The sequence below is a fragment of the Cucumis sativus genome, chromosome 1 (assembly GCF_000004075.3).
Source record: "Cucumis sativus cultivar 9930 chromosome 1, Cucumber_9930_V3, whole genome shotgun sequence".
Lineage (NCBI taxonomy): Eukaryota > Viridiplantae > Streptophyta > Magnoliopsida > Cucurbitales > Cucurbitaceae > Cucumis > Cucumis sativus.
Window position 1 is genome coordinate 11,687,044 of NC_026655.2, and position 27,531 is coordinate 11,714,574.

At 37.5% G+C, this 27,531-nt stretch overlaps 1 protein-coding gene across 2 annotated transcripts; it reads left to right on the top strand.

Moving 5' to 3' along the window:
• The first annotated feature begins 293 nt into the window (after positions 1-293).
• On the top strand, positions 294-25,670 carry LOC101218450 (phosphatase IMPL1, chloroplastic). 2 transcript variants are annotated; one of them, XM_011656706.2, is made up of 11 exons: positions 294-787; positions 1,328-1,395; positions 2,082-2,215; positions 4,852-4,940; positions 9,061-9,118; positions 16,182-16,234; positions 23,393-23,491; positions 23,665-23,778; positions 24,439-24,540; positions 25,165-25,307; positions 25,397-25,670. In XM_011656706.2, exons 1-10 carry the CDS (start codon positions 494-496, stop codon positions 25,261-25,263), a joined length of 1,110 nt encoding a protein of 369 aa, XP_011655008.1. In that variant the 5' UTR covers positions 294-493; the 3' UTR covers positions 25,264-25,307; positions 25,397-25,670. The 2 variants fall into 2 exon arrangements, with proteins under 2 accessions (XP_011655008.1, XP_011655003.1); XM_011656701.2 differs by having other exon boundaries at positions 25,165-25,670.
• The last annotated feature ends 1,861 nt before the right edge of the window (positions 25,671-27,531 follow it).

Consider the following 27,531-nt stretch of genomic DNA (forward strand, 5'->3'; position numbering starts at 1 on the left):
GAGGTCCCGGGTTCAAATCCCCAGCCTAAAAAAAATGAAAAAAGATTATGATTAACAATTCATTTGAGTAACCCAAACATCTGAAGTGACAGTATCCAAAAAATTTATATACATACATCGACACTATATAATAAATAATAAATATATTTTTATATATTGACGGGAGAGTGAAAGTTTGGATGATCGATTTTGAACACACGACCACTACTCCATAACCATGATTTAGTGATAATGAAATAAATTTAACATAGATTGTATCCGGACCATTCAAAATCAATATTAAAATATAGAATGCAGGAAGGGAGCGCCCCGGCAAAGTAAAGTCCAATGAAGAAAACAAAACCCAGAAGATTCCAAATAGGAAGAGCATGATTCCCCTATCGGTATTTCGTGGCAGTTAGAATCAGATGGTTAAGAGCTACATACCATTTTCAGATGCTTTGCTCCAAAAGCCTTGAACTGGATTCTTCCTCTTTCAACACTTGAAGAAAAAATGGTCATCTCCATTGCCTTCTCGACGAACACCCACTTCCTATCTTCTACAATTTGCAGATCAATTTCTTCTCTCAGTCCGTCTCTCAATGTTCTTTTCAACGCCAGGAGAGATTGCAATCGTGGGTTTCTCTCAATTGGACCATTCGACACCAAATTGCCCACAACCAAAGCTGCATTGTCCGAAATTTCTTACCGCAAGCAGTACCCAAAAGTGGGTGCCAAGTCTATTGGACCCATTCCACCAGCCCACCTAATTCAAGTCGTTGAGAATGCTGCCAAGACTGGAGCCGAGGTTTGTGATGTGATGATGATATTTTTATCATAATAATTTCTTTTAGTTCACCAGTATGTTCTTCTTTCTTCTTCCTTTTCCCCCTTTATCCCCTTTTTGAATTTGTTCGATTGTTGCACTTGGGAGTTTCTGATGTATGAGAACCAAACATGTGAAGGGATATGTTATTTTGGAAGTCAAAATTCAAGTGGGGTTGTTATATTTAGTTTGCTTAAGTCATGATTATAAGATCACTCTGAAGTGGTGCAATTAAAGCTGTGTTCATCTTGGTCTAGAAATGTGGCGTGTAAATCTGGCTTCTGAAGTGATAATTAATGTGACTTGGACCAACGGGGTGTTCGCTGATGGGGAATTAGAAGAGGTTGTTTAGGGTCATTCGAAAGTTATTCCATATCAGTATCTGCGTTCTAGCTTCTGAAGTTTGTTTCACTGTAGACAGGTTATTAAGATGGTTGCTTCCTATTGATAAAATGATCATTAAAGTATTTGCTTGATGGCTACAGTGTGTGGGTTTTGAGACCTTTACCTTGATGTTCCCAGGTGGTGATGGATGCTGTTAATAAGCCTCGGAATGTTGAATATAAAGGATTGACAGACTTAGTAACCGAGTAAGGATTCCCTAGGAAAATTCAACTACAGTGCCATAAGTTTCATGCTTTGTGTCATATCAAACTATAACTTTGCAATATGGATTTAGTTTTGTGGTGTAAAATGAAATTGTTACATGAAGATGGAGTTTCCTTGCTCGTAATTTTCTTGGATAAAAAAGAAATAGAGTGAAACATGTGCATGATTTTTGTCAGATAAAAGAGAAGTTAACATATAGAATGAGTGGAACGAAATCTATGCATGTTCATAAAGCTGTTGATGTTTCTTAACTGCTGTAAGTTATTCTTAAAAAAGGTTTCATTTTTGGTGCTATAGAGAATTGCTCAAATATATAGTGTTTTGGCTAAATTGCCTCTACCCGAAACTGCTCAAGACTTGACCACATATTGTTGTAGCCTTAGGGTTGTTTTGGTTTAGACTTTATTCAATTGCTCCATTTGTTCGTTCACTTTCTAGAAATGGTTTAGACTTTATCACGAGTCCTTTCCCTATTAATTGTAACACTTGATTGGGCTGTTCAATCTCTGTAAAGAGTATAATGTTATTCCGAGGAAAGTCCCCTCAGTTTGTGCAAAGGAAAGATGACATATTTTTGGCTTACTCATAATCCTCACACTATCTTTTTGACAATTTTGTGTCTCCTATTAGCATTCTTCTTTCATCATATTTCTTGACTTACTTGCAGAACAGATAAAATGAGCGAGGCTGCTATTCTGGAAGTCGTTAAAAAGAATTTTAAAGATCACCTCATCCTTGGAGAAGAGGGAGGAGTTATAGGAGATTCATCATCTGATTATCTTTGGTGCATTGATCCTTTAGGTTTGTAGTTGCAACTTTGTCTTCGGTGTGAAAATTTAAAGTAGTCAATGAACTTTTATTTCTGTATTAGCAGATGAATTAATGATAACGTCTTTATATTATGATAGACTTTAGCCTCAATTTTATTTATCAACAACGGGGGAAGGATTCAAGAGCTTCCCTACCTCTCCCAGTTCTCCTAAGAGACCGAATACAAGATAATTGCCGAAAAGATACCCCTCCCCCGTAATCAAAGCAGTATTTAAACTCAAAATCTCACCCCCCTCCTAACTAACAATATTCCCAGGCCCACATTTACATATCTTAATAATGGTTGCTTTACTTTTCTTCTGATAATAATTCGATACTGAATTCACCTTTTTACATTTATTTTTAGTAGCATGCTTTTTCTTCTTCGTCCTTTATTTCATTCTTTCTTTTTCTTTTTCTTTTTGTTAAGAAAAAGAACTTAGGGTCCCATATATCATGGGTTTTGGTGACAAAGAAAGTCAATGTACTGCATATGTAGTTTATCCACCATTCCACTGGATGATTTTGTTTGATCTTTCTATATAAAATTTTCAAAGCCATCCGACCAGTGCGTGAGGCTCACACGCCACCTCTTCCTCCGCTGCAAGATCCACGCACTGTCGCGTGGGAGCACATGGGAGATTTGTTTTGTGCTCTATCGGCTGGGTTCATCTCCATTTGTGTTTTCCAGTTGAACTGTGTATTTGAATCCTCTTAAATCTAATCGAATGTGAGGGTCTTTGGAAAAATACCCTTTTGGTTCTTCCGATTTGTTGCTGTTTTGTTCTAATTTGAGCTGCCGTTGGTTAGAAGCTTCCAAGATCTTGGTTTTTGATCCCATAGTGATGTCTCATTTGGCTTAATTATGAGCTCCATCTATCCATGATTTGTCATCTAAATTGTTGAACGCATCTCCTTCATCATTAGCATATAATTACAGCCATTGCTAATTCAGGTAACATGAATCATTGTCTCTTTTCCTCCTCTACACAATTGGTCATAGACTCCAGTGCCCTGATCATATGACAGGTAAACCCAAATTATTTTCTACAACTTTGTCATCTACCTTCATTACCAGCGTTACCCTAGCAGATGGATCTAAGTCTTCTGTTACTGGATCTGGCACTGGAAATCTCACGCATCCCTTTCTCTGACATCTGTCCTCCATTTACCTCAATTGTTATTTACCTTGCTCTCTATTAGTCAAATCACTCGTGACCTTAATTGTTGTGTCTCATTCAATCCTGGCTATTGCTTATTTCTGGATCTTGTAACAAAGAAGATTATTGGGAAAGGACATGAATCTGGAAGATTTTACAGTTTTGATCACCAAATATCAACATCAACGATCGTTGCTTGTTCTAGCATTGTTTCTCCTTTTAATGCCCATTGTCGTCTTGGTCATCCATCCCTCTTAGTCTTAAGAAAGCTTTGTCCTCAGTTTTATAACTTGTTTTCATTGAATTGTGACTCATGTCCGTTTGCGAAATTCCATCGTCTTAGCTCCAGTCCTAGAGTTGACAAACAGGCAAATTCTCCCTTTGAGTTATTCATTCTGATATTTTGTTACCTTTGTTGATGATCATTCTTGCATGACTGAAAAATCGTTTTGGGTTACTTTCTCATTTTAGCAATTTTCGTGCTGAAATTCGAACATAGTTTGGTGTATGCCTTAGAACCTGGATAAGTGACAATGCTGGTGAGTAATTTTCAGAAGCACTAAATTCGTACCTGGGTACACGTGGTATCATTCACCAATCATTTTGTGCTGATACTCCATCCCAAAATGAGGTTGCGGAACGAAAGAATAGACATCTTGAAACTGCACAGGCATTATTCTTTCAAATGCATGTTCCAAAGCATTTTTGGTTGATGCAATTTCCAAAGCTGTTTTCTTATACACCGCATGCCTACGTCTGTTCTTCATGGTCATATTCCTTATCACGTCCTCTTTCCAACAAAACCATTGTTTCCTATTGAGCCAAAAATATTTGGTTGTACGTGTTTGTTCAGGATGTTCGTCCTAATTTGACAAAGTTAGGTTCTAAGTCTTTGAAGTGCATTTTCTTAGGCTATTCTCGTGTTAAAAAAGGATACAAATGTTATTTTTCAAGTTTGAATAGATATTTTGTCTCTCGAGTTTTAGATGGTTAATTTGCTAGCATAATTATGTTCATTGCGATCTTCTGAGAATTTTGAGGAATCTGATTTTTAAAGAACTTTTTTCTTGACATATTAACTATTGTGGTTTTATGTTTGAGATAGTAATGATTTTCTTGACATAATCATATGTAGATTTGGTGACAATCTTATATTATCTTTAATTGATCCCACTTAATGCTAATATGTCTATATTGTCCCAATGACAACTTGATGTCAGAGTGTACGTTCCTATTCTTTTATCTGCTCACTAGTTCTGGTCAATCAGGAAGTTCATCTTTAAAGTCCTTATAATCAATGGAGGGTTATATCTATCTAACAATGTTTTGATGTATTTTATCATTATTTACTTTTAGAGATGTCCCGTGACTGAATGTTTTAGCATATTTCTCTGTGTGATATATATCATGTGCATATACATATATAATTCAATAAGTACAAGTTGTCTAACCTCGATATAAATGCAGATGGAACAACAAATTTTGCACATGGCTATCCTTCCTTTGCAGTATCTGTTGGAGTTTTGTATCGGGGAAATCCTGCTGCTGCAGCCGTGGTATTCAAACTGTAATCTTTATTTGCATGTCTCAAGCTGTGATCTACTCATGGAAAAGTAAACTAAATTATCCTGTAAAATTGGGTTGCATCATTGATTATTAAATAATGAGTATGCTTTTCTTCCCATAGGATAAGCTGGTCTAATATCATTTTTTAGCATCCTTAATATGTTTGATTGAGCACGAAGTGGGATTCAACAAAGTGGCCGTTTGGGAAACATCAAAGTGGTTGGTTATCAAAGAGATTGATTTGGACGTGTGACAACAGAAAGATGAAGTAATGATACAGAAAAATGTGCAATTTTCTTTGAGATTAGGATGTAGTCAATAATCACGCTCTTGCCTTCAGCTAATCATATATCCTATGCAACTCTAACAAGGAGCTGGTGCAGTGTGTCTCAACTCTTAAACTGTGGTCAAGACCCCATAGAATGAGCAAACAAGTATGTCAACATGCAGCAAGTAAGTTGACGCATCAAGCAAGCACAATGACACACAAAGGTGTCATTTGAAAGGCCACGAAAAGGGTTGAGAAGAGGAATGTTGTGAAGAAAGCGAGGAGGATGGTATGGTCATCAATGCATCATTTGACGCACTAAAGAAAGTACTTAAGAAATTCTAGCTAAGTCATAATCAAGTTTAGAAGCGACAATGGTGTTGGCAGTGTTAATGTCAGTGCCAAAGTTAGTGGGGACTAGATGAGGCCTCAGGCCCTTCCCAAAAAGCTAGGGTTCCATCATGAGTTTGGATGAGCAATTTTGGAAGTTAGGTGCATGTGAGAGAAAGATGCAAGTACGCCTAGTTTCTTGTCAATCAAAACACAAATGTTGGTTCCATGTTGGTAAATGACTTGTTGCCGCTTTTGATGTGTGCCTTGTTATCGGTTTTATGGGGAGAGAGAAATGGAAAAGTGTTTAAAGGGGTAGAGAGAGACCCTAGTGAAATCTGACCACTAATTAAGTCTTATGTTTCCCTTTAGGCTTCGATTTCAAAGATCTTTTGTGCTACTCTTTAGGTAATGCTTTACTTAGATGGACCCCTTATCTTTGATGGGTTTCCATGGGCTTCGTTTTTGGATCGCCTTGTTTTCTTTCATTTTCTCTCAATGAAAGTTGTTATTTCTATTTAAAAAAAAGACTTGATCGGGTGGCACAGGTGAACGACATTGTGCCTTCTCTTTAGGGTTGGAGGATGTGGTACAGGGCTTGGCTCTTACATCATATGTTCATTTGACATGTTATGATTGTCAACTAAGAAGTATAGACATGGATACGATAGAACTTGGTTGGGTGCCATCAGTGTGTATGGCCTTGACTTCAACACCTTATGCTATCGCAAACTAAGAAGCATTGACACATATGGGTGCATAGGACAATGAGGATACGCCAATTTCTAAAATAATAGCATGCATTAATTCCTTTTAGGATATGAAGGCCTGCTTATCGTTTGCAATAGTCTAGGACTTGGGGTTTTGATAATTGTGGGCTTCTTAAATGAGTTGGGTTGCAAGCTTTAAAGGGAAAAAAGAACCCAACATGTCCTTTTCCCTTTCACGTATTTGGGAAAGGACATGCATATCTCAAATTTAAAAAAAATGCAAATTCACGTATTGGACATGTATTTGGAGTGCATCGAATGGATTGATGTAAGATATATATTCTTCGCCTCAAATGAAGTACTCGTACTTCATAAGTTACAAATGTCATAATGCTTTGATAATGTCTGGATGAATAGATATTCTAAAGGCCCTTACAAGTAAAATTGACTCTAGGTTTAGTTTTCACTAAGCATGTTCATTATGAAGCTTGATGCATCTTCTTAAATCATCAATGGACCCAAAGCTTCAGCTTGTAGGTGAAGACAAATTTAATATAATATTCAACCATTCTCTTCACTTGTGGACTTGAAATATGAAGAAAGACTCAGTAGAAATTATTATTAAATGGGGAGGAAACAACAATACAGGGGTTTGAATATTCTCCTTGGACCACTTGCTCTAATACCATCTTAAATTACCAGAAGTTTGTCACTGACACTGCCATCTTAAACTTAGTGGTTGATATTGTGGACACTGCAAAGAGAAATGCTGTAGTGCAGCTTGATGTTCTTTAAATAAGGAATTTAAGGAGTATGCCATCCAAGATTTATGTTAAATTTGGCGGCTTTCATCTCTCATCCAATTTAATGGGGGCTGATCTTCCTGCAATTCTCAGAAGCTCAAGACTTGCCTTTTTGCTGTTTTCTTCTAGTAGAAGACCTCCTATTCAGTTTTGTTAGTTATAGGAGTTTATTATTGGGGGTTTGAAACTGTGTTATTTTCCTGTGTTCTTTCTTTACTTTCTGTTTTGTATTTGCTTTCCTTTTGGCTGTTTGCTTTTTGGTTTATTTGGTACTTATATGTTATTTTAATGTTTCTGTCTGGGATATAATGCTAGCGCTAAGGGGGTGTCAACCTAGCTGAGATGCCCGGGTGTCTTCTAATCCCCTGTTTTTAGGCTTCTCCATTATTTTCATTGTATAATTCTATTGTACTTTGAGTTTTATATTAATAAAGAAGCTTGTCTCTATTTAAAAAAAAAATCATCTTAAATCACCAATTAACCTAAAAGCTTAAGCTTGTAGGTGAAGGAAAATTTAATATAACATCCAACACATCGTAAAGTTTGTGAAGACGTTTTATCGATGGGCCCCCAGTAGACTATAGAGTTAGTTTTCAATCGATTAGTGGAAGTGCGTTAGGAATCATTTGAAAATGGTTGACTTGGTATACTAGTTGTGACCTACTTATGTGGAAGGAATGGCTTTGGAAGTGTTTGATGACCTCGATAAGCTAGTTATGACATAGTTAAGCGACAAATCAGTTGTACTTAATGCGCATCGTAAGCTAGTTTTGACCTTCTTAAATGTTAGAATTCATCTTGATAAGGTTATGACATGGTAGAAGGGGGATGGCTGGATGGATGCGAATCAAGATGGAGGAACGATGTGTTTAAAAAGACATTGCCCTATTATAGAGGCAGGTGAATCCTGAGACTTGGCCTAGAGTGTAAAGGCAAGTATGCTAGACTTGTGAAAGATTAATGCATGAGAGGACGACACCATTGTCGAGAGCAAGTCAAGTTGCAAATGTTGAGTAGAGAACACTCAGTTGAGAAAATGTTGTCGTCGACAAGCAAAGAGATGCTCGTGTGTGACTAGCTTTGGTGAATGTTCAAGACAAGTCATGCAAAAAAAAAAGGTGAAGCTCTGTTTGAGGTTGAGAGAACCTTGCCAACAAAGAAAAAGAATCACAAAAAGAGTAATATGGGGTAGAGTTGGTCTCAAGGCTAACTATGATAATGATAAAATTATGGTGCTGCATAGTGGAAAAGTGACAAACACGGTGTTTCTCTTTCTGGAATGTGCCTTTGTCAGTGTGTGTGGCAATATCCGTTTCAAATATTCATCCTTTGTCATTATACAAGAAAGCTCATTGTTTTGGTCAATGCTGGCCTTTCTATCTTTTGGAATTTGGATTTTTTGGGTAATTTTTGAACATTTTGTTAATCAATGAAATGTTTTTTTATATATTTTAAATAAAGAGAACAATTCTTGATTTCATGCTGTTGATTCCATCTCTATGCAGCTCTCTCTAATCACAACAACAGCAATAATAATAATAACAATAATAAAAATTTAAGAATGATGAGAAAAGGGTTTGCTAGGCAGCAAATTGTGGTTGAACAATTGCGTGGGCAACAAAAATAGTTGCATTAGATGCTCATAAGTATTTAAGAAAAAGATCAATTTTTTTCTTAAATTCTGATTTCAAATTTATTATGCTCAGTTTTGTGGAAAATGGGAAAGAATCTGTCATCATATTTTCTAGAGTTGGAAGCAAAAGATTATTGGAGGACTAAATAGATCAAACTAAACAGATTATCAGCTTTAAGACCAATAATCAATAATTGTATTCTTCTGTGGAAAATTAAGATCAATGGTGGTTCTTGCTTTCTTTTATTCAAAATGATTAGCCTACTGAATTGATTTGGTTTTCTTGGACAAGCTTTATTTATATATTTTTATAAATTTCTGATATTTTTGTGAGGTCTTGCTGTGATAATGAATGTCCTTCTCCAGGTAGAGTTTGTTGGAGGTCCCATGTGCTGGAACACTCGCATATTTACTGCAACGGCTGGTACTGCTTTTATAATTTTTTGTTTAAAATACAGTTTTGGTTCTTGAAGTTTATCCCTATTTTTAATTTGGTCCCTAAAGTTTAAATGGTTCTGTCTGGTCCCTGCTTTTATATTGGTTCCTCGAGTATAATAAGATCCTAATTCTGTCCTAATCCTTAAAATGTGATCAAGGAATTAATGAAAAGAGTGACATGGTTTGCTGTGTTGTGTAACAAAGGTAAATCAAGATCTAACTCAACTCAAGCCCGTTAATAATCGCTGAGATTAGATGAGTAGACTATGGTCAAGTCAAGATATTGAGTAAAATCTCTATCATCTCCAAAGCAGGGTGGTTAGGTTTGAGTTTGATTGAACCCTATTGAAAAGAGAGACAACGAGTTCACACCAATTTACGTGGAAACCCGAGTATTGGGAGAAAAACCACGATTGTTTGTTGTTATTATTTTCTAATGAATAAAACAATAGGTACAGGGGAGAATAAATAGAGTACACAATGGAATAAAAAAGGAAAAGATTTAGGAAAATAAGGAATACATTCCCATAATCTTTCCATAATTGTTCTAGGATTCTAACAAGGAAAAAGCCGAGAAAAAAAGGAAAGAATTCCAACACTCCCCCTCAAGTTGGGACGTAAATATCAATGAGGCCCAACTTGCTAACGCAAAAGTCGAAGTTTGGTCTGAGAAGCCCTTTGGTAAGAACATCAGCAACCTGTTGACTCGAAGGGATGTACGGAATGCATATGCTCCCACTGCCAAGTTTTTCTTTGATAAAATGTCGATCAATCTCAACATGTTTAGTTCTATCATGTTGAACAGGGTTGTTAGCAATACTAATAGCAGCTTTATTATCACAGAAAAGCTTCAATGGTGTCTCACATTCCTGATGAAGATCTGTCAAAACTTTCTAAAGCCAAATTTCCTCACATATTCCTAAACTCATAGCTCTGTATTCAGCCTCAGCGCTGCTCCTGGCCACAACACTTTGCTTCTTACTCCTCCAAGTTACAAGATTGCCCCAAACAAAGGTACAATAACCAGAGGTAGATTTTCTGTCAACAACAGATCCTACCCAATCCGAGTCAGTGTATGCCTCAATGGTCTTTCTTTCTGTTTTTCTAAACATCAGCCCTTTACCAGGCGTTGATTTTAAGTATCTCAAGATTCTGTTGACAGCTTTCATGTGTTCCTCATTAGGGGTCTGCATAAACTGGCTGACAACACTCACAGCAAAGGAAATATCAGGATGAGTATGAGATAAGTAAATTAATTTACCCACGAGGCGTTGATACTGTTCTTTATCAACTGGAACTTGATCATCAGAGTTTCCTAGTTTGCAGTTGAATTCAATAGGAGTGTCAGTGGGACGACACCCTAACATACCTGTCTCGGTTAACAAATCAAGGATGTATTTTCTTTGAGATACGGAGATACCTTCTTTAGATCTGGCCACCTCCATTCCAAGGAAATATTTCAAATTTCCCAAATCCTTGATTTCAAACTCATCGCCCATTCTCTACTTTAGTTGACTGATTTCTGCCTGATCATCTCCAGTCAAAACAATGTCATCCACATAAACTATTAGAACAACAATCTTTCCTGTTTTGGAAACCTTTGTAAATAAAGTATGATCAGAGTGTCCTTGCCTGTACCCTTGGGACTTGACAAAGGTAGTGAATCTGTCAAACCATGCTCTGGGAGACTGTTTCAGACCATATATAGATTTCTGGAGTTTACACACATGCTGACCAAACTGGGCTTCAAATCCAGGCGGAGAGGCTCATGTAGACTTCCTCTACGAGGTCTCCATTCAAAAAGGCATTCTTAACATCCAGCTGATATAGAGGCCAATCTTTGTTCACAGCAACAGATAACAGAATTCTAATAGTATTCAACTTAGCAACTGGAGAAAAAGTTTCTGAATAGTCAATACCATAGGTTTGAGTAAATCCCTTCGCAACTAACCTTGCCTTGTGTCTGTCAAGAGTACCATCAGCTTTGTATTTGAGAGAGAACACCCATTTGCATCCCACAGTTTTGTGTCCCTTAGGTAGAGTACAAATGTCTCAGGTACTATTCTTTTCAAGAGCTTTCATCTCTTCCATGACAGCATTCTTCCATTCAGGACACTTTAAAGCAGTGTAGATATCTTTTGGTATTATGGTAGAGTCAAGGCTTGCTGTAAAAGCTCTGAACTGAGGAGAGAGATTATCGTAGGAAACATAATTGCAAATGGGGTGTTTAGTACAAGACCTGGTGCCTTTTCTCAGAGCAATGGGAATGTCAAGAGAGGAATCATACTCATCTGATTTTCCTGTATGACCCTGTTCCGCTTCATTATTACGGGTTTCTATTCTGACCTCAATCTCATCACCACGGTCCTTTTCTTCCACGTTTTCAAGAACAGCAACATTAGACCTGTCATTCTCACTTATCATATTCTTAGTACAGGGTTCAGTAGGGTTTTCCATACCTTGATCTCGAGGAGGTTCAGAGTCTTGGACTGGAGCCGGCGGCTGACTAGTAGGGGAACCGACTTCCTTTTTGTGATTCCTCCTGTAGTACGTTTTCCAGGGGACTTTGATCTCGAGGAGGTTCAGAGTCTTGGACTGGAGCGACGACTGACTAGTAGGGGAACCGACTTCCTTTTTGTGATTCCTCTTGTAGTACGTTTTCCAGGGGACTTGGTTTGTGGGTAGGACTATGGAATGAGGAATGATGTTAGACACGACACTAGGAGTGGGTTCGATGAATTCAAAGGTGTTGTTAGACTCTTCACTCACACTCTCCCCTGAAGATGGCTAACGGGAAAGTAGGGTCGATCCTCACAGAAAGTAACATCCATAGTGACAAAGTATTTTCTGGATGGTGGGTGAAAACATTTATAACCACGCTGGTGAGGGGGATACCCAACAAACACACATGCCTGAGCCCGAGGGGTAAATTTGGTTTGATTAGGGCCAAAATTATGGACATAAGCGGTACACCCAAACACACGAAGAGGAACCTCAGAAACATGACGAGTCGATGGGTAGGACTCCTTAAGACAATCTAAGGGAGTTTGAAGATGAAAAATACGAGAAGGCATTCTATTGATTAAATGGGCTGCTGTAAGAATAGCATCTCCCCACAAGTATGAAGGAAGGGAAGTAGAAAGCATAAGGGAACGAGCTACTTCCAGAAGGTGACGGTTTTTTCGCTCGGCCACTCCATTTTGTTGAGGAGTGTAGGCGCACGAGTTTTGATGAACAATCCCCTTGGAAGCAAGAAATTCATTAAGGTTATGGTTTTGGAATTCTCGACCATTATCACTCCGAAGAATAGCAATTTTTTGATGGAATTGTGTTTCAATGGTGTGATAGAAATTTTGAAACATAGAGGAAACCTCAGATTTATCAGTGATAAGGTAGACCCAGGTAAGACGGATATGATCATCAATGAAGGTTACGAACCACCGTTTTCCAGATGAGGTTGTTATCTTGGATGGTCCCCAGACATCACTATGAACAAGAGTGAAGGGTTGGGTTGGTTTGTATGGTTGTGAGGGAAAAGAGACTCGATGTTGTTTGGCCTGAATACACACATCACAAGATAAGGTAGTCATCTCAACTTTAGAGAAGAGATGTGGAAATAAATGTTTCATATATTGAAAATTATGGTGGCCTAAACGAAAATGCCACAACATACAATCTTGTTGAGAAGTAGTGTAATAAGAAGATAAGAGACTAGTCCTAGGAATGCTACTAGAAGAGGTATCGTCATCAAGGAGGTAGAGTCCCCTACTATGCCGGGCAGTGCCAATCATCCTCCTCGAGCTCAAGTCCTGAAAAGAGACAGAATCAGGTAAGAATATTGCTTTGCAGTTTAACTCATGAGTGATCTTGCTTATCGAAAGCAAATTATAAGATAGTTTGGGCACATGCAAAACATTATGTAAGGAGAGCCCTGCACAAGGAGAAATCTTCCCCTTTCCAGCAATGGGGGCCAAGGAGCCATCTGCAATTCTAATTGTCTCGTTTCGAGCACAAGGAATGTAAGATACAAAATGTTCAAAGGACCCAGTCAAATGATCTGTGGCACCAGAATCCAGAATCCAGGGGTTCTTCCCATCAATACTAACAAGACCGAAGGAGTGAGGTATACCTGATTGGGCAATGGCACCTAAAGTGGCAAGACTGAGATCAATTTGGTTTTTGTTGGATCGGATTGTTGAGGAAGTTCAGCAGACTCACTCACATACGCCCGCCCTGTGTTCTGTTTGTCGTTGGAAGGGCGTTTCTTACTTCCTGGGGGACAACCATGTAACTTCCAACATTGTTCTTTGGTATGCCATTGTTTTTTGCAATGCTCGCAGACAGGAATTGGTTTTCCATTATGCTTGTCATTGCTACTGTTAGAAGATCTTGCACTAAAAGCAGTAGAGTCAATAGTAGGGGTTGCGGAAATATTCATAGCACTTGTGCGATCTTCCTCGAGGCGGATTTCAGAGCAAACTTCCATCAGGGAGGGAATCAGTCTTTGACCTAGTGTACGCCCTCGAACTACATCAAACTTAGGATTAAGACCAGCAAGAAAGTCATAAATCTTGTCATTCTCTTCAATTCTCAAGTACTGTACACCATCAGTGGGATCACGCCAGAACTAGTTCTCTCTGCATAGGTCCATTTCTTGCCATATAAGAGAAAGCTTATTGAAAAATGATGTGACATCCATGGTTCCTTGCTTGCATTCATGAACTTGCTTTCTCAGCGTGTATAGACGAGAGGCATTCTGACGTTTTGAGTAAAGTGTCTGGGCTGTGTCCCAAATATCCTTGACTGTTGCAGCAAACAATAACGGCTTGCCAATTTGAGGTTCCATACTATTGATCAATATGGATCGAAGAATAGAGTCTTCTGCCTTCCAATATCGTTCATGTGGGTCGCCCGGTAGGGGGCGAGGTATTTCCTCTGTCAGAAAGCTAAATTTTTGTCGTCCTTCGAGGACCATCTTTACTGACTGAGACCATGAGAAATAGTTGTTGCCATTCAACTTTTCTCCTGAAAGATGATACATGGAGGACTGAGCCACCGTATTAGTCACATAAGGAGAGGATACATTAGGGAACGAGTTTACCGGATTCTCAGAATACATCGGTAGAGTGGATGTCGTCCCTAAGGTAGCCTCAAGTGCTGCTATCTGTTGTCGAAGCCCTTCCAATTGTTGATGAACTATTCCCGAGGAAGCTTGCACGTTACGGTTGGAATATGGCGAAGATTCACCAACCTCAAATGTTGAGTGAATTTGAGAGTTTTTAACATCGGGATGGTAGCTAGGATCATTGGGTGGCTGGCCATACAGATTTGACGGCAGAAGCGGTGGTAGCCGATTGGAATTAGATGGCAGAACATAGATCGGGGCGTGGGGGGCAATATAGGCCGCGGACGAAGAAAAGGGTTGGACAGATGGGATGGTCGGCGCCGTCTGAGGAAGAAAACCAGGCGCGTGGTGGTCCGGTGACGGCGCGGACGACTGCGGTAATGACGAAAAATTATTTTCGGACGTTTTCTGTAGCCGGCTTAATAATTCGTCCATGGCAACACTCATTCGAGCATCGATGGCAGCAGCTACGGTAGCACTAAAATTGATGGCTGTCCCTTCTGTTTGATTTTCATCAGTGGTTTGGTTTTTTTGGGTTTCTAGGGTGTTTTCATTGTCCCGCTCTGATACCATATTGAAAAGAGAGACAACGAGTTCACACCAATTTACGTGGAAACCCGAGTACCGAGAGAAAAATCACGATTGTTTGTTGTTATTATTTTTTAATGAATAAAACAATAGGTACATGGGAGAATAAATAGAGTACACAATGGAATAAAAAATGAAAAGATTTAGGAAAATAAGGAATACATTCCCATAATCTTTCCATAATTATTCTAGGATTCTAACAAGGAAAAAGCCTAGAAAAAAAGGAAAGAATTCCAACAAACCGTAAAATATATTGAAAGATGAAGAATGAAAGAATAAAATAACTCCCAAGAAACTTTTGGTACTTGGACCTTCTTCTCTGGAGTATTCTTACTCAAGCGTAAAGCCATTTGTTGCATACCTTCATCCTTTTGCACTCCCTCTAATATAACAAATCATTCCAACCAACCACCAACCTTTTTCCCTAAATAACATTCATAATTCTATCCTAATAGTATTTCTGAGTTTCCAAGGATTGTGTGGTTGGAGACAAACTAACAGTATTAAATATTTAGGGGTTAGATATCACCTTTGGGTGTGTTGGGCTCTACCCGTTTTTCATTCTATCAATGAAATGTTTCTAATTCTAAAAAAATATTTAGGGCTTAGGAAAGAGAAATGTCTATCATCTGGATCCTTCCATGCTAGAGGACTAGGATCAAATGGTTTACAATATTGTTGAATATCTTCTACATATATTTAATAGTTCGTGTTATTTTTTGTTTAGCGATAAAAAAAGAGAACACTAGGTTTACATGAAAAACCCTAGAATAGGTAGAAAAAACCAAGATATAGTCACTTTTTATTATTTTCACAAACAATGAAAGGTACAAGAAAAGATAACTTTACAAGCTTTAACAAGCCCTAATATAGAAAAGGAAATAAACTTAGGGTAAAGTAAAATACTAAAATACCCTTGGGGCTATAAATTATCAACAATGTCATTTATTTTCAACATTTTTATTATTATTATTTTGTATTTGTGAATTTCCACACCAACTCGGTTGCCCTCAACTATTCTCACAAGACACTGCTACATTTGGTTGGTAAGGTAACTCGTAGTATGTCAAATATTAGGTAAGTGACCACTATGACTTGAGCTCATTCCAGGTAAGCTTTTTATTACTTCCATGTCATTATTAGTTAATAGTTCATGATCTAGTGTTATGTAATTCATTATTTGCAAACTTGAGGGACCAAAAAGGGACCAAATTAGAAATGGAGTACATTTTAGGGTTTACAACTATATTTTACTCGTTTTTTTTCGGAGTTTCCATACAAAGTAAGTTATTTATTTATTTATTTTATTCGTTTTATTTTACATTTGTTATGTTAGGTGGGGGAGCATTCTGTAATGGTCAAAAGATTAATGTGAGTCAAACTAGTCAGGTGAGTTTGTTATCTAGAAACAATTTGGCGACAACTGAACCTATTTTATTTTATTTTTGTTGAAAGAAATCTTATCAAACTTTTCATATACCAACAACAACTCTTTAATGATCTTTCTTTTCTATTATATCAGTTTCTTGTTGAAAAAATTGTTAGGATTTGTGGAGAAACCACATCAATGCTAATCTTCTCCCAACAAAAATAAATTGACACTTTTAGAAGACGTACCATTACAGCACACACATTAGCAGTTTCTAACTAGTCGTTTCCCTTGAAAGATCATTCTAAAGTAATCAAATTATTTCTGCCTAGGGAAATTGTAACACTCTCATATTGTTTAAGTAGTTTTGTTCTTTTCCAAGCACTTGAGTTACTACTTTTTTTATATAAGAAACAAATTTCATTGAAGTATGAAATTTACAACAAACGTCCGAGGCTGGAGCCAATGGAGTTACATAATAGCTCTCCAATTGGTTAAAATGGAAGAAAGGGTGTATGATTTAAAGGAAGGTGTTACACCAACTCATAGCAAAATAGATAATGGCATCAAAGTATCTATCAAAAGAGCTTCCCATATTGTTGAAGAGGTGGTCGTTTCTCTCCTTTCAAGTAGTCCATAAGAAAGTACAAATCGTATGCATCCACATATGTTGATTTTGTTTAGTGAACGGGTGTCGGGTGAGAGCATATGAGTGGGCAGCAATGATGTTGTTTGGGAGGGCTGTGTACCATCCAAAGGAAAGGAAAATTTCCTTCCAAAACCTCTAAGCAAACTGATTGTATAGCAGCTTGATTAATTTCCGAAAGGAAAAATTTGATCTTTTTTGGGTAGAAATCATTCCAAATGGCAGCATGGAAGGGTTGTTGAAGGGAGTTCACATCGGAACCCAAATCATAAGCAAGGGATTTTGTGATGAAGTAGCCTTTGTTGACCAGATCCCAAATCCATTTATCTTTGAATGCCAAGAGGTGTTGGTATGAAGGATGCTCATGAGGTCAAGCCACTCATTAGTCTCATCATCCTTTAAATTTCTTCTAAACTTTAGAGACCAACCATGTCTATGGTCTCGAATATTGTTGGAATTCTTTCCTTTTTACTAGGCTTTTTCCTTGTTAGAATCCTAAAACAATTATGGAAAGATTATGGGAATGTATTCCTTATTTTCCTAAATCTTTTCCTTTTTTATTCCATTGTGTACTCTATTTATTCTCCCCTGTACCTATTGTTTTATTCATTAGAAAATAATAACAACAAACAATCGTGGTTTTTCTCCCGGTACTCGGGTTTCCACGTAAATTGGTGTGAACTCGTTGTCTCTCTTTTCAATATGGTATCAGAGCGGGACAATGAAAACACCCTAGAAACCCAAACAAAACCAAACCACTGATGAAAATCAAACAGAAGGGACAGCCATCAATTTTAGTGTTGTCGTAGCTGCTGCCGTCGATGCTCGGATGAGTGCTGCCATGGACGAATTATTAAGCCGGCTACAGAAAACGTCCGAAAATAATTTTTCGTCATTACCGCAGTCGTCCGTGCCATCACCGGACCACCACGCGCCTGGTTTTCTTCCTCAGACGGCGCCGACCATCCCATCTGTCCAACCCTTTTCTTCGTCTGCGGCCTATATTGCTCCCCACGCCCCGATTTATGTTCTGCCATCTAATTCCAATCGGCTACCACCGCTTCTGCCGTCAAATCTGTATGGCCAGCCACCCAATGATCCTAGCTACCATCCCGATGTTAAAAACTCTCAAATTCACTCAACATTTGAGGTTGGTGAATCTTCGGCATATTCCAACCGTAACGTGCAAGCTTCCTCGGGAATAGTTCATCAACAATTGGAAGGGCTTCGACAACAGATAGCAGCACTTGAGGCTACCTTAGGGACGACATCCACTCTACCGATGTATTCTGAGAATCCGGTAAACTCGTTCCCTAATGTATCCTCTCCTTATGTGACTAATACGGTGGCTCAGTCTTCCATGTATCATCTTTCAGGAGAAAAGTTGAATGGCAACAACTATTTCTCATGGTCTCAGTCAGTAAAGATGGTCCTCGAAGGACGACAAAAATTTAGCTTTCTGACAGGGGAAATACCTCGCCCCCTAACGGGTGACCCACATGAACGATATTGGAAGGCAAAAGACTCTATTCTTCGAATCCATATTGATCAATAGTATGGAACCTCAAATTGGCAAGCCGTTATTGTTTGCTGCAACAGCCAAGGATATTTGGGACACAGCCCAGACACTTTACTCAAAACGTCAGAATGCCTCTCGTCTATACACGCTGAGAAAGCAAGTTCATGAATGCAAGCAAGGAACCATGGATGTCACATCCTTTTTCAATAAGCTTTTTCTCTTATATGGCAAGAAATGGACCTATGCAGAGAACTAGTCTGGCGTGATCCCACTGATGGTGTACAGTACTCGAGAATTGAAGAGAATGACAGGATTTATGACTTTCTTGCTGGTCTTAATCCTAAGTTTGATGTAGTTCGAGGGCGTATACTAGGTCAAAGACCGATTCCCTCCCTGATGGAAGTTTGCTCTGAAATCCGCCTCGAGGAAGATCGCACAAGTGCTATGAATATTTCCGCAACCCCTACTATTGACTCTGCTGCTTTTAGTGCAAGATCTTCTAACAGTAGCAGTGACAAGCATAATGGAAAACCAATTCCTGTCTGCGAGCATTGCAAAAAACAATGGCATACCAAAGAACAATGTTGGAAGTTACATGGTCGTCCCCCAGGAAGTAAGAAACGCCCTTCCAACGACAAACAGAACACAGGGCGGGCGTATGTGAGTGAGTCTGCTGAACCTCCTCAACAATCCGATCCACACAAAAACCAAACTGATCTCAGTCTTGCCACTTTAGGTGCCATTGTCCAATCAGGTATACCTCATTCCTTCGGTCTTGTTAGTATTGATGGGAAGAACCCCTGGATTCTGGATTCTGGTGCCACAGATCATTTGACTGGGTCCTCTGAACATTTTGTATCTTACATTCCTTGTGCTGGGAACGAGACAATTAGAATTGCAGATGGCTCCTTGGCCCCCATTGCTGGAAAGGGGAAGATTTCTCCTTGTGCAGGGCTCTCCTTACATAATGTTTTGCATGTGCCCAAACTATCTTATAATTTGCTTTCGATAAGCAAGATCACTCATGAGTTAAACTGCAAAGCAATATTCTTACCTGATTCTGTCTCTTTTCAGGACTTGAGCTCGGGGAGGATGATTGGCACTGCCCGACATAGTAGGGGACTCTACCTCCTTGATGACGATACCTCTTCTAGTAGCATTCCTAGGACTAGTCTCTTATCTTCCTATTTCACTACTTCTGAACAAGATTGTATGTTGTGGCATTTTCGTTTAGGCCACCCTAATTTTCAATATATGAAACATTTATTTCCACATCTCTTCTCTAAAGTTGAGATGACTACCTTATCTTGTGATGTGTGTATTCAGGCCAAACAACATCGAGTCTCTTTTCCCTCACAACCATACAAACCAACCCAACCCTTCACTCTTGTTCATAGTGATGTCTGGGGACCATCCAAGATAACAACCTCATCTGGAAAACGGTGGTTCGTAACCTTCATTGATGATCATACCCGTCTTACCTGGGTCTACCTTATCACTGATAAATCTGAGGTTTCCTCTATGTTTCAAAATTTCTATCACACCATTGAAACACAATTCCATCAAAAAATTGCTATTCTTCGGAGTGATAATGGTCGGGAATTCCAAAACCATAACCTTAGTGAATTTCTTGCTTCCAAGGGGATTGTTCATCAAAACTCGTGCGCCTACACTCCTCAACAAAATGGAGTGGCCGAGCGAAAAAACCGTCACCTTCTGGAAGTAGCCCGTTCCCTTATGCTTTCTACTTCCCTTCCTTCATACTTGTGGGGAGATGCTATTCTTACAGCAGCTCATTTAATCAATAGAATGCCTTCTCGTATTCTTCATCTTCAAACTCCCTTAGATTGTCTTAAGGAGTCCTACCCATCGACTCGTCATGTTTCTGAGGTTCCTCTTCGTGTGTTTGGGTGTACCGCTTATGTCCATAATTTTGGCCCTAATCAAACCAAATTTACCCCTCGGGCTCAGGCATGTGTGTTTGTTGGGTATCCCCCTCACCAGCGTGGTTATAAATGTTTTCACCCACCATCCAGAAAATACTTTGTCACTATGGATGTTACTTTCTGTGAGGATCGACCCTACTTTCCCGTTAGCCATCTTCAGGGGGAGAGTGTGAGTGAAGAGTCTAACAACACCTTTGAATTCATCGAACCCACTCCTAGTGTTGTGTCTAACATCATTCCTCATTCCATAGTCCTACCCACAAACCAAGTCCCCTGGAAAACGTACTACAGGAGGAATCACAAAAAGGAAGTCGGTTCCCCTACTAGTCAGCCGCCGGCTCCAGTCCAAGACTCTGAACCTCCTCGAGATCAAGGTATGGAAAACCCTACTGAACCCTGTACTAAGAATATGATAAGTGAGAATGACAGGTCTAATGTTGCTGTTCTTGAAAACGTGGAAGAAAAGGACAGTGGTGATGAGATTGAGGTCAGAATAGAAACCCGTAATAATGAAGCGGAACAGGGTCATACAGGAAAATCAGATGAGTATGATTCCTCTCTTGACATTCCCATTGCTCTGAGAAAAGGCACCAGGTCTTGTACTAAACACCCCATTTGCAATTATGTTTCCTACAATAGTCTCTCTCCTCAGTTCAGAGCTTTTACAGCAAGCCTTGACTCTACCATAATACCAAAAGATATCTACACTGCTTTAAAGTATCCTGAATGGAAGAATGCTGTCATGGAAGAGATGAAAGCTCTTGAAAAGAATAGTACTTGGGACATTTGTACTCTACCTAAGGGACACAAAACTGTGGGATGCAAATGGGTGTTCTCTCTCAAATACAAAGCTGATGGTACTCTTGACAGACACAAGGCAAGGTTAGTTGCGAAGGGATTTACTCAAACCTATGGTATTGACTATTCAGAAACTTTTTCTCCAGTTGCTAAGTTGAATACTATTAGAGTTCTGTTATCTGTTGCTGTGAACAAAGATTGGCCTTTATATCAGCTGGATGTTAAGAATGCCTTTTTGAATGGAGACCTCGTAGAGGAAGTCTACATGAGCCCTCCGCCTGGATTTGAAGCCCAGTTTGGTCAGCATGTGTGTAAACTCCAGAAATCTATATATGGTCTGAAACAGTCTCCCAGAGCATGGTTTGACAGATTCACTACCTTTGTCAAGTCCCAAGGGTACAGGCAGGGACACTCTGATCATACTTTATTTACAAAGGTTTCCAAAACAGGAAAGATTGCTGTTCTAATAGTTTATGTGGATGACATTGTTTTGACTGGAGATGATCAGGCAGAAATCAGTCAATTAAAGCAGAGAATGGGCGATGAGTTTGAAATCAAGGATTTGGGAAATTTGAAATATTTCCTTGGAATGGAGGTGGCCAGATCTAAAGAAGGTATCTCCGTATCTCAAAGAAAATACATCCTTGATTTGTTAACTGAGACAGGTATGTTAGGATGTCGTCCCACTGACACTCCTATTGAATTCAACTGCAAACTAGGAAACTCTGATGATCAAGTTCCAGTTGATAAAGAACAGTATCAACGCCTCGTGGGTAAATTAATTTACTTATCTCATACTCGTCCTGATATTTCCTTTGCTGTGAGTGTTGTCAGCCAGTTTATGCAGACCCCTAATGAGGAACACATGAAAGCTGTCAACAGAATCTTGAGATACTTAAAATCAACACCTGGTAAAGGGCTGATGTTTAGAAAAACAGACAGAAAGACCGTTGAGGCATACACTGACTCGGATTGGGCAGGATCTGTTGTTGACAGAAAATCTACCTCTGGTTATTGTACCTTTGTTTGGGGCAATCTTGTAACTTGGAGGAGTAAGAAGCAAAGTGTTGTGGCCAGGAGCAGCGCTGAGGCTGAATATAGAGCTATGAGTTTAGGAATATGTGAGGAAATTTGGCTTCAGAAAGTTTTGACAGATCTTCATCAGGAATGTGAGACACCATTGAAGCTTTTCTGTGATAATAAAGCCGCTATTAGTATTGCTAACAACCCTGTTCAACATGATAGAACTAAACATGTTGAGATTGATCGACATTTTATCAAAGAAAAACTTGACAGTGGGAGCATATGCATTCCGTACATCCCTTCGAGTCAACAGGTTGCTGATGTTCTTACCAAAGGGCTTCTCAGACCAAACTTCGACTTTTGCGTTAGCAAGTTGGGCCTCATTGATATTTACGTCCCAACTTGAGGGGGAGTGTTGGAATTCTTTCCTTTTTTTCTAGGCTTTTTCCTTGTTAGAATCCTAGAATAATTATGGAAAGATTATGGGAATGTATTCCTTATTTTCCTAAATCTTTTCTTTTTTTATTCCATTGTGTACTCTATTTATTCTCCCATGTACCTATTGTTTTATTCATTAGAAAATAATGACAACAAACAATCGTGGTTTTTCTCCTGGTACTCGGGTTTCCACGTAAATTGGTGTGAACTCGTTGTCTCTCTTTTCAATATATCATGAATGGAAGCCCCCTTTTGTGTGGACAGATTGTAAAGTCGGGTAGAAAACCTTGAGGGTGGAGGGTTTAATCCATCTGTCGTTCCAAAAAGTGCTGTTTTGCCATTGCACACTAATTTTGACCGTCTTTGATGTGGGTTATGAATTTCAAAATGTCTCTCCATGGTCCAGGACACAGTTAGGAAAGGAGGGGTTGGGCCAAGGGCCAAGAGAAGACTTCCCATGTTTAGCATCAATCACTTGCTTCCATAAAGCCTCACCTTCGTGGTAGTATCTCCAAACCCATTTTGGAAGGAGGGCACGATTCTTTTCAAGCAATCTTTGTAAATCAAGGGCACCCTGGGCATGTAAATTGAGCATCTTGTCCCGTCTAATGAGTTGGGATCCTTGTCTCATCTACTTGACATCCATGTTTATGAAATTTGTCTGGTCTTGCACGTTTGCAGAAACTAAATAAGGCTTGGTATTCATATCACATGCAGGGTTATTAAGTACAGCAGAGAACTGTTTCATTATATTTAATAATGTGGATAGCTTTGTTTGATGGCTTAACATTATTTTTTACTTATTTAGGTGGAACGGTCTCTTCTAGTTACAGGATTTGGATATGAACATGACGATCCATGGACTACAAATATGGATTTATTTAAAGAATTCACAGATGTTAGCAGGGTATTCTTTCATCTTGTTCTGGTTTGCTATGTTGAGTGGTCCTGCCTACTCTTTCCTCATAGACATACAAGCATAAATTTCTAACTAGGAAATATAACCCTATCTACCTATTTACTGGGCTTTATTTCTTTTCTTTTTTTTTTTCAATTTTCTATGGACTTTTCAATGTGCAGGGAGTGAGAAGGCTAGGTGCAGCAGCAGTCGACATGAGCCATGTAGCTCTAGGAATTGTAGAAGCATATTGGGAGTATCGCCTGAAGCCATGGGATATGGCTGCCGGTGTTTTGGTACTACACTGATCTTCTTAATATGCAGTACTTTCATCCTTTGAATTGAACATAGGAATAGGTAATCAAACCTTATTTTGGTAGGCACAAGCACAACCAAGGAGCATTGTGCGATATTGGAAATAGAGGAATAGGAATATCACACACTCCTTATGATAGATATTGCGGTAGGTCGAAAATTTTGTTAATGAGCCAAGATACTGTACCACTAACTGGTGTAAGACATACATCCTTGACCTTAGAGGTTTAAATCCCACTCCCATCTATTGTTAGACTGTGGAGGAATGAGCTAGAATAAGCACAAGTGCACAACTAGTATTTATTATTATTATTATTATTATTATTATTATTATTATTATTATATTCAATTGGAAATCCTTGTTTTGAAATTTCAGGTTGATGGGTTGGGGTATCTATCCTTCTTAGCTTTCTTTTCTATTATCTTCTTTGATGTATGCAATTATTTGACCATAGTAAACCGTAACTTGTTTTGTTTCAATCTATAACTGTCATCGTTTTGTTTATATGTTTGAACTTCAGTTTATTTTCTCAAACTCCTTTAAGTCCAATCACTTCAGTGGAGATTAAAGAAACTTGAGGACATTGGAAATATGCTACGATTTTTATCATATTCGTGAGCAGGTTGTTTCTATTTTTCAGATAGTTGAAGAAGCGGGTGGAGCAGTGACTCGCATGGATGGTGGAAAGTTCAGTGTCTTTGATAGATCTGTTTTGGTATCTAATGGTGTTGTACATGACAAGGTAATGTTTACAATCCAAACCCCAACTCATCGGTCTGATATTGGTCTTTGTCACAATCTTTAAAGCTTTTCAAATTGCAGCTAGAAATTGTATATCCTTCTTTAATACCAACATTAGTCTTAAATCATCATTTGTCCAAAAAAACTTGAGTCGATAGATTATTATTCATATTCTTAACAGATCACTTTACTTGTGAGCATAAAATTAGCACAAAAGCCCAACAAGTGAACTGTAATATGAAAATTGAAAGGAAATAACTCAAACACACTTGTTTTGATGCCATGCTAATAAGTTGCTTATTGTATATTTAATCTTTCGAGAACATATTATATATGATGAACCTTTTTTTTTAACTTGAAAGTACAAAACATCACATGGTGAGAGAAATTCAAACCCTTGACTGTCTTGGATAAGGATATATTCTGATAATCTTGATTAGAATCAAATCATGAAATCTTCTACACGAGTACACAAATTCATCTTTTTTTCTCTTCTATAAACATAATAAGAAAAATTTAAGGTGCAATACAACAATATCTAGTTCTTCTCCATGTCTTTCAATGTGTTGTTGTGTAGTTGCTTGCATGCTATAAGATTTATTTAGTTTAAAGTTCTGAATTGCAGCTTTTGGAGAAAATTGGTCCTGCAACAGAAAAACTAAAAAGCAAAGGAATTGAGTTCTCATTGTGGTATAAGCCAGAAAACTACCAGACAGATCTTTGAGTTATTCCTCTCAATTTCACTTCTCAAGTCTCCAAACAATTGTTGTAAGTTACGTTTAGATCTAATCATTTTCTCTTTTCGAACAATAGTTTCAAAGTTCACTCTACTTAAGGTACACTTATTTTCTTTTCAGGCTGTGAGAGTTTGACTGAGTGAGTTGTTGGGATAAATACATACATAAATATCTTCTTTAAATTATTTGTTCATTTAGAAAAGTTGGGTAAAAAAATCATACATTTCAAGGAAACACATGATTGAGAGTGAAGACTCGTGTTTAGTGGAAAATATAGTCAATTCTCAATTCTCATATCTTAGTCCATTGCATTTGACATGTATATGTTCATTACCAAGGCCTTGCTTCTTTTAAAGCCAAAAGGTTTCATTGCAATGAATTCTTTTTAATTTTTTGTTAAATTCTTCATTAAAATATTTTTTTTTTTATTAAACAAAAAAAAAATGTAAAATCATTTGGCAATGTGAACTGTGAGATATATTTAGTACATATTAAGTCCAAGGGTGTGCTTGAGATTGACTTAGCAGGATTTTAAAGTTATTAATTGGAAGTTTTAATTGTTTTTAGTGTTTGGTAAAATTCATTATAAGATAATTTGAAGTTAATCAACTTTTCGATTTTGGTTGCTAAAAAATTTCTTACCTCCTTTATTACTACTCCTATTATATACCCTATTTTATAGTACTTTTTTATATTGAAATATGAAATGTACAAAAAATTTACAACTTGTCTGGTAGAAATTTTGAGAATAGAAATTTGGAAACAAGGAATTCAATGCAAATAAATTTTTATTTCATGACTTTATATTTCATGTTTTTAGATATGTTCTTGTTTACATTCATAAATTGTATTCTAATATAAATAATCATTTAAAATGTGTTTAACAAGTTATAAAACTAATTGTTTTACCCACTAATGTTTGATTTATAATAAATTATTATTAATTAATTTATGAATATGATTTAGGTTAAAAAAGTTATTTACTTATTAACTTGTACTACTATATAAACTATAATACATCATATTATGTGCTTTTTCAAAAATGAATTTTGTTTAAAACTTACCTATTATATTTTTAGGTGTTTATTTTTCTTAAATCTTTATGTAATATAATTCTGATTTTAAATTTTATATTCAAAACCTATATCCAAATAAAACATATAAATGTTATTGTTTCAAATTTTACACAGTTTCGATCACATGCATCAAAAATAATTTTTAGAAACAAAATTCAATTCAAATTATTTGTCAAATACATCCTTATTCAACTCAGTGAATTTGAAACATAAAATTTAAATCCTCCAGAAAAATAAACCATATTTGTTCTTGCGCGAATATATTGAAATTTCTATACAACTCTGTAAACAAATTAAAAAAAAAAAAGAAAACAAAACCATTGTGCGAACAGGTAAAACTAATCCATGACAACATGAAATCATTATTTCCAAAGAAGTCTTCTTGGAAAGATTCCATCACCATTATGAACTACAATATTACACTTTGCCCATTGCCATCCTTAATAGATTATACAAAAGTGTTCAAACTTTAGGGAAATTGTGACTACAACTTTGGAATATTAAGAAAAATGGCTAGGAGTTATGTAGTGAACATCCTTTACTAGTGGATTTAGTATAGGTCTAGGAGGAGCTAAGCGGAACTCATAAATCTTTATGCCTGTTATATCTTATATATATAAAAACCTAAAACAATATCAATATAGTAGCTAGGATAGTGGTAAAATTGTTATTTAGTCCATCTAGGTCAAGTTAAGCCTCGCTTATTACATTTTTTCTAAATTATTTTTACTAGCTTATAAACCAACAAAATTTATAGATTTGTCACTATTTTTATTTTTTTTTAAGGATACATTATATTTTCTCTTTTTTATTAAAGATAAAAAGAAATATAAATGCTCTCTAGGCATTTGTCAATTTGAAAGGAGAGTGTAAAAAACACAATCAACCCAACCCAATATATATGGACAAGGTTGAGTATTCAGGCCAATCCCTTTAGGATTGAGTTGTGTAAAACTTGTTGTCTAAAATTTGAAAACTTTTGAAATGAATTAAGTATCATAGTGCAAGTGCATATTGTGAACCAAAGTAATGAATAAGAAGCATACCAAGTATGCCACCCACAGGATGGGATGTAACAAAAATGATTTTATTGTAACTAAAAATATTCCCAAGAAAGCAATAGAAAGTAGATTGATTTTTGAAAAATGTTCTGAGGATGATGTTTGGACTAAACGAACT

Coding starts and splice junctions, on each gene's coding strand:
- LOC101218450 (XM_011656701.2), top strand. CDS start 494: ATGGTCATCTCCATTGCCTTCTCGACGAACACCCACTTCCTATCTTCT. Junction 2,216..4,851: donor TTGGTGCATTGATCCTTTAG/GTTTGTAGTTGC, acceptor ATATAAATGCAG/ATGGAACAACAAATTTTGCA. Junction 16,235..23,392: donor ATGTGAGTCAAACTAGTCAG/GTGAGTTTGTTA, acceptor TTACTTATTTAG/GTGGAACGGTCTCTTCTAGT.